Source organism: Rutidosis leptorrhynchoides, chromosome 8 (assembly GCF_046630445.1).
Source record: "Rutidosis leptorrhynchoides isolate AG116_Rl617_1_P2 chromosome 8, CSIRO_AGI_Rlap_v1, whole genome shotgun sequence".
In the NCBI taxonomy this organism is placed as follows: Eukaryota; Viridiplantae; Streptophyta; class Magnoliopsida; order Asterales; family Asteraceae; genus Rutidosis; species Rutidosis leptorrhynchoides.
This window is the reverse complement of record NC_092340.1, coordinates 334,978,865-334,986,935: the sequence shown is the minus strand read 5'-3', so window position 1 is coordinate 334,986,935 and position 8,071 is coordinate 334,978,865. Positions and strand designations below refer to the sequence as shown.

Sequence of the window (8,071 nt, the reverse complement as noted above, 5' to 3'; positions counted from 1 at the left end):
TTTCCTAAAAAAAAAAAAAACAGAGTTTATTTAATAAATGTTATAATTCAGTAGGCTTATAACTACCTTTAGTGGTTTGATTCTTGATTAAGAATGCTAATAATGAAGTGTAAGAACAAAGATGATAATGGAGAGAAAGAAAGAAACACTTTGTAAGTGTGAGAAAATGATGCAAGTTTAATGCTTGCATTCATGGCTATTTATAGCAAAAATATCACAAGTTTAGGTAATACAATAATATTACTTTTGTGTATCAATAATTGACTATCCATTTATATATATATTTATATATTATAACACTCCCCCTTGGATAGCAATTTTATTTGTTGAAGATCAACTGTAAGTTACTGCCTCGTTAAAAACCTTGCTAAAGAAAACCCAGTGGGAAAAAAACTTTAGCTAAGGGAAAAAGAGTGCAGCATGGAGTTGACTCCCCCTCAAGTAGACATCGCTTCAGTTGTTACATCTTTTGAACATGTCTCATGCCAATGTTATGAACGTGTGTTCTGAAAATAGCAGTTAGAAGTGCTTTCGTGAAAAGATCAGCAGAATTTTTGCTGGATTGAACATATCTCATTTCAATCTCGTTGTCCTTAATGAGATTTTGAGTGTATGAGAAGAATCTAGGAGGTATGTGTTTGGTTCGGTCACTTTTGATATACCCTTCTTTCATCTGTGCTATGCAAGCTGCATTATCTTCATAGATAATTGTTGGACTTTTATCGCGTTCTAGTCCACAAGAATCAGTAATGATTTGTGTCATTGATCTCAACCAAAAATATTCCCGAGTAGCTTCATGTAATGCAATCACTTCAGCATGATTTGATGATGTAGCAACAAGTGTTTGTTTTTGAGAACGCCATGATATTGCAGTACTTCCATTTAGGAATACATATCCAGTTTGAGATTTAGCTTTATGTGGATCAGATAAATAACCTGCATCAGCATAACCAACCAAATCTTGTTTTGATTCGTTAGAATAAAATAATCCTAAATCAGTAGTTCCTCGAAGGTATCGAAATATGTGTTTGATCCCATTCCAGTGTCTTTTGGTAGGAGCAGAGCTGAACCTTGCCAACAAATTAACTGCAAAAGAAATGTCAGGTCTTGTACAATTTGTAAGATACATAAGAGCTCCAATTGCACTAAGATATGGTACTTCTGGTCCAAGAATATCTTCATGATCTTCACATGGACGAAATGGATCAATTTCAACATTGAGTGATCTAACAACCATAGGAGTACTTAATGGTTTTGCCTTGTCCATATTGAAACGTTTCAGAATCTTTTCAGTATATGTTGTTTGATGTACAAGTAAACCATTAGGCATATGCTCAATTTGTAAACCAAGGCAATACTTGGTTTTTTCGAGATCTTTCATTTCAAATTCTTTCTTTATAAGTTGAATGGCTTCATGGATCTCTTTATTTGTACCTATGATGTTTAGATCATCAACATAAACAGCTATGATCACATATCCGGATGTTGTTTTCTTAATGAAAACACAAGGACAAGTAAGGTTATTTGTATACCCTTTGCTTATCAAGTAATCACTTAATCGGTTATACCACATACGTCCCGATTGTTTTAACCCATATAAAGATCTTTGTAATTTAATCAAATACATTTCTTTGGGTTTTGCATTTGATGCTTCTGGTACCTTAAATCCTTCAGGTATCTTCATATATATATCACTATCAAGTGATCCATATAGATAAGCAGTCACAACATCCATGAGATGCATTTCTAAATTTTTAGAAACTGCCAGGCTGATTAAGTATCTAAAAGTAATTGCATCCATAACAGGGGAATAAGTTTCTTCATAATCAATTCCCGGTCTTTGAGAAAAACCTTGAGCTACAAGTCTAGCTTTATATCTTGTAACTTCATTTTTCTCATTTCTTTTTCGGACAAAAATCCATCTGTATCCTACAGGTTTCACATCTTTAGGAGTGAGAATGATGGATCCGAAAACTTTTCTTTTATTGAGTGATTCTAATTCAGCTCGTATTGCTTCTTTCCATTGAGCCCAATCATGTCTATTTTGACATTCAACCATAGATGTTGGTTCTGGATCATCATCATTATTCATGATGTCATATGCAACATTAAATGAAAATTTCTCATCAAGATTTTTCATTTCATTTCGGTTCCATAATATTTTTGAATGTGCATAATTGATTGCAATTTCTGTATTGACATCATCAATCTCCTCTGCAGTAGGAGTACTGATTTGTGGTTTTTCTTGAACACTTTCTTTTACCTTATTATCAGCTGATTTTCTTTTTCGAGGATTTTTATCTTTGGAACCAACTGGTCTCCCACGTTTCAGACTTGGCATAGATTCTTGAGTGACTACATTATCAGTTTTACGATTTGGAATCTCAACTCGAGCTGGAGTATTAACTGCCGGTATATATGATTTAGTCACCCTTTTTGTATCTGTGAATGCATCAGACAATTGATTTGCAAGTTCTTGTGTATGCATTATCTTTTGAACTTCTATCTCGCATTCTTTTGTGCGAGGATCAAGATATTTTAATTGAGGTTCACACCATGAAACATCATTTTCTTTATTTTTTATTTCTCCCCCTAATCTAGGAAACAATGTTTCATTAAAATGACAATCAGCAAAACGTGCTGTAAAAACATCACGTGTCATAGGTTCAATATACCTTATGATTGAAGATGTTTCATATCCAACATATATTCCCAACCTCCTTTGAGGACCCATTTTGTACGTTGTGGTGGCGCAATTGGAACATATACTGCACAACCAAATGTTCTAAGGTGGGAAATATTTGGCTCTTGACCAAAAGCAAGTTGTAGGGGGGAATATTTATGACTTGCACTTGGTCTGATGCGAATCAATGCAGCAGCATGTAAAATTGCATGACCCCATATAGATACAGGGAGTTTTGTTCTCATTATCAATAGTCTAGCGATTAATTGTAAACGTTTAATCAGTGACTCGGCTAAACCATTTTGTGTATGCACATGAGCAACAGAATGTTCAACAACAATTCCTATAGACATGCAATAGTCATTAAATGCTTGAGATGTAGACTCACCGGCATTATCAAGTCTCACCTTTTTAATGATGTAATCAGGAAAATGTGCTCTCAATTTAATAATTTCGGCAAGAAATTTTGCAAATGCCACATTACGGCTTGATAACAGACAAACATGAGACCATCTACTAGATGCGTCTATTAGGACCATGAAATATCTAAATGGTCCACATGGTGGATGAATTGGTCCACAAATATCACCTTGAATTCTTTCAAGAAACATTGGTGATTCTTTCTCAACCTTAAGTGGTGAGGGTCTAGTTATCAATTTTCCAAGAGAGCAAGATATACATGGAACCATTGTATCATGAAGGATTTTTCTATCCTTCAGTGGATGTCCATGTGTACATTCAATAATTCTTTTCATCATTGTTGATCCTGGATGGCCCAATCTGTTATGCCATAAATTAAATACACCAGGATCAATATACTTTTCTTTAATCACCATATGTGCTTCTGGTACATTTATATGTGTATAATGTAATCCAGAATTAAGTCTTGGCAGTTTTTCAATCACGTGATTCTTGTTAGTGATACTTAAATATTTCTCATTTTCTGCCGTTACTGACTGATAATCATATCCATTAAGGTATATGTCAGAAAAACTCAATAAATTTCTGCTTGACTTAGGAGAGAATAAGGCATTATTAATTAAAAATGTTGTACCGTTTGGTAATATGAATTTTGCCTTTCATATCCCTTTTATCAAGTTAGCAGCACCTGATATTGTATGTATAGTTCCTTCCGTTGGTTTCAAATCAATGAAATATTTTTCAGATTTAAGTATAGTGTGTGTAGTACCACTATCTGCTATACAGAGATCTCCACTACTTGATTGATGTTGTGTTCCAGCAGAATTCATATTAAACTTCATATATAAGAAACAAACAGTAAGTATATAAATTTTACACAAAATGTTTATTACACACAAATAGATAAAACTGAAACATTTGACATACATAGAATTGAAACATCAAACATAGAACTGGAACATTTGATAAAACATATAGAACTGAAACATTTGAGAAAACATGATGACAAAGGTTAAATCGTTTTATTTATAAAAGAAACATATTAATTTAATTCAAGAAATCTTCATATAAATCAGATGGTTGCTCAGTGACTGTTGGATCAATATTATCCACAAAATTTACTTCATTTTCTTTACCTTTCAGCGAATCCTGATACATCTTAACAAGATGCTTAGATGTTCGGCAAGTATTAGCCCAGTGGCCCATTCTACCACGTCTGTAACAAGATTCTTTAGAATTTTTAGAAGAATTTTCTTCAACATCTTGTTTAGTGGGCTTGTTTTGTGGTTGATATTTATATTTTCGTGGATTATTATTTCTTTGACCACCACGGCCACGACCACGGCCACGTCCACGCCCATTCCCATTACCATAAGGATGGTTTCTACCATAGTTATGGCTTTTGGCATGATGATGGCGATGGTTATTATAACCACGACCTTGCCCGCGTCCTTGTCCCTGTTTATAATTATTTGCAGTATTTGCTTCAGGGATTGCAAGTGTACCAGTAGGACGGGATTGCTGATTTTTCATTAATAGCTCATCATTTTGCTCTGCAAACAAGAGATATGAATTAAGTTCAGGATATGTGTTGAACTTTAGCATTCTCAAATTTCTTTGCACTGTGATGTTGACAGCATTCATTGTGGAGAAAGTTTTCTTCAACATGTCTGCATCACTTATTTCATGTCCACAGAATTTAAGTTGTGAGACTGTATTATACAGAGCTGAGCTGTATTCATTTACTTTCTTAAAGTCTTGGAACCTTAATGTTCTCCATTGATCCATAGCAGCTGGAAGTAAAATTTCTCTTTGATTATTGAATCTGCTTTTGAGACCTTCCCATAAAACATGGGGATCTTCTACAGTCACATAATTATTTTGTAAGCATTCATCAATATGTTGATGAATAAAGCAACATGCCGTTGCTTGTTCTTTTTCAGAACAAGTGTTGTTTTCATTTATGGTTTCAAGAATGACCATTGATTTAAGATGCATTTTTACTTTTATAACCCATGACATGTAGTTGTTTCCCGTTGATTCTAAAGGAGTAAATTTAAGCTTTTCCAGATTCGACATTTTCTATTATCAAAAATTAAAACAAACAACATGATAAATTAGAGTCAATTTATATTCATAAGTATATAAACATTAAACATAAATTTAATATAACATAAATGATAAGTAGGCGACAATGTCGACCATATGTAAGCAATCATAAATAAATGTTATATAACATAAATGATAATTAGGTGACAGTGTCGACCATATATTATTCAGGTGGTATAACCGACCATATATCATTTAGGTGGCAGAGCCAACCATAATTAGTATTAAGATTATCGTGCTGAAAACGTGTTATAATTCAGTAGGCTTATAACTACCTTTAGTGGTTTGATTCTTGATTAAAAATGCTAATAATGAAGTGTAAGAACAAAGATGATAATGGAGAGAAAGAAAGAAACACTTTGTAAGTGTGAGAAAATGGTACAAGTTTAATGCTTGCATTCATGGCTATTTATAGCAAAAATATCACAAGTTTAGGTAATACAATAATATTACTTTTGTGTATCAATAATTGACTATCCATTTATATATATATATTTATATATTATAACAATAAATAAAAAATAAAAGACCAAGAATGGCTGGAATCATTTTTTATAGGTCTTACAAACACAGACCAGTATATACTACGGAGTACTACAAATAATATGAATACCATCTTATATCATCATTCCAATACCTTATTTTCTTTGACATAGACATACAGGTAAACATTAGGCTGGTAAACATAAAATAATATGATGTGCTGGACAGTTGATGCAAGACGGTAGAACATTAACTTATGATTACCAGTACAACAACATCGTCGATTAGAATCAGTCTCGAGGTTCAAGACCAGCAATTTCTCTAACAACTTGAGCTTTGTCTGCCTCAAACTGTTCATCCTCTGTATCAACACCAACAACAAAAAAACAAAAATTTAATTACCAAATGCTTACTAAAATATATACAAGTAAAAATCTAGTTTTTTTCACCTTTATCTGGCTTAAAGTCAGCAAACAAACGAAGAAGCTTGCTCCTATTTGCAACAAGTATGCCAACAATATCTGCTGGTTTGTTTTGATTGGCTGCAAATAACTGCAAAAGAGAATTAATCATTCATACCGGACCAAGAACTGAGGTGATTAATGATTCATCTGTAAAGTTCAACCAAATAATAGGTTAGTACCTTAAAGACATGAAATGCTTCTATTTGAATGCTCTTGCTCGACTCCTGAAAAAAATCTCAATATTTACCATATGATGTAAATGTAATATGTAAGCATACTTATTAATCAAATAGGGATTCGAATTTGTACTCTGAGTAGATTCATCAATATTCTCAAATTGTCCCTTGAACTAACATATCGAGTCATTACTGCGGAATTTGAACGATCCAGCAGCATATCTCCCAATAACTATATGACAAAAGGACTATCAGTAACAGTTTAAAATAATGACCAAGAAAGTTGAAAGATCTCCTCTTAGTAGAAATAGATCTTTTTACCTTAAGTAATGATTTAAAAAAAAAAGATTGATAAATAAAATAAAATAAAATGTTGGCTTCACCTTGATGGCTTGTCTTCTGGTTATGTAATTAGGAGACTCAAGAAGCTTTCCGTTATACTCTGCAAAAAACTGAGACAAGAAACACATTTAGTGCGTGACATTATGTTACGTACAGGAATAAATGACATTTCTATGTTTGTTTAAACCATTGAGACTCTCCGTTTGGCTCACGGAATCCAATGAGCGGAATTGGAATTGGAATTGAATTTAGAAACGAAGCGTGTCTAAATTCAATTCCAATTCCGCCGAAATCCCATTGGATTCCGTGAGCCAAACGGCGCCTAAGTGTCTTATCTAACATCTATGCTGTCCTATCTTTATCTATAGTTCCTCAAAATCCAATTAGGTTTTATCAATCTATGCTTAGGGAAGATGGCTAATACGCAGATGTGTGCTTTCATGATACTGATTTTCTATCGAGAAGCAACATCTTCAACAAAAGCAACAAAAGTTGAATCAATGACATAATATTATATTACTAACACTTATTTTTCATATCTAGACCCTATAATATTCATTTGTAACAAGCCAATATCGTCAGAGTCACTATTCTATTATAACGGTTCACTGGTTTAGTAGTAAATGGTCTTCATCAAGTTCTAACAGTTAGAGTTAGAAGTAGGCTCAACTTGTCTTAACTTGTAAAAACTGGAGATCAGTTAATAGTTACCTGACTTATGACTTATTACTGACTATGAGTAGGTTACTCCGTATATCATACATACGCCATAATATATAAACCAAAGTATTAAGAAGGCTGAAAAATTATATGGTAATTCGTTCCTGGACGTTAAGAAAAGATGGTCGACAACCTTAAAAAGTGTATGTATAGAGAGAAAACCCCTGAACCTTGAATCAATTATTTTTCTCCTAAATGATTTGTTGAATTCCCCCTTTAAGTATAGAGACAGGTAACGTTCTAGAACACATTTGCATAAGGTAGTTTAAAGTTTTTTTTTTTTTTTTTTTTGAACGGCATAAGGTAGTTTAAAGTAAATCCAAATTTGGTTGGATATTCTATAATTCGGAATATTTTAAAAGCAAATTTACTGACAATGTGCAATATTAAAGGAGTGATTCATATTAACATAACTACTATGACCTAGGATGGAACGTTATTAACTTTGGATTGTTATCCAGCTGCCATAGTTATCTAAAATAACTGCTTTCATTTTGCAATTCAACACATTTAATATTTTGTTGTATTTATGATATAGTGAGAGTAACCCATAATTATCATGTAGGAGAGGCCATCTAGTTATATTATTCTCAGTCCTTTAAATGTAATACACGTAAAGATGGCAGATCAGAATGTCAGTTTAAAGTTTCTTTTGGAAATTGTTGGATTCTCTG

At 33.0% G+C, this 8,071-nt stretch overlaps 1 protein-coding gene across 2 annotated transcripts in view; it reads right to left on the bottom strand.

Moving 5' to 3' along the window:
• Positions 1 to 5,731: 5,731 nt before the first annotated feature.
• The window catches only part of LOC139861256 (putative MO25-like protein At5g47540), a 108,659-nt gene continuing 106,319 nt past the window's right edge, over positions 5,732 to 8,071 (bottom strand). For both annotated transcript variants that reach the window (XM_071849586.1, XM_071849585.1), the window contains 5 exons: positions 6,719 to 6,787; positions 6,469 to 6,567; positions 6,339 to 6,383; positions 6,145 to 6,247; positions 5,732 to 6,056 (listed from right to left, as the gene is read on the bottom strand). In XM_071849586.1, coding sequence (XP_071705687.1) covers positions 5,986 to 6,056; positions 6,145 to 6,247; positions 6,339 to 6,383; positions 6,469 to 6,567; positions 6,719 to 6,787 — 387 coding nt within the window. In that variant the 3' untranslated portion in view covers positions 5,732 to 5,985. The remainder of the gene's footprint in view (positions 6,057 to 6,144; positions 6,248 to 6,338; positions 6,384 to 6,468; positions 6,568 to 6,718; positions 6,788 to 8,071) is intronic.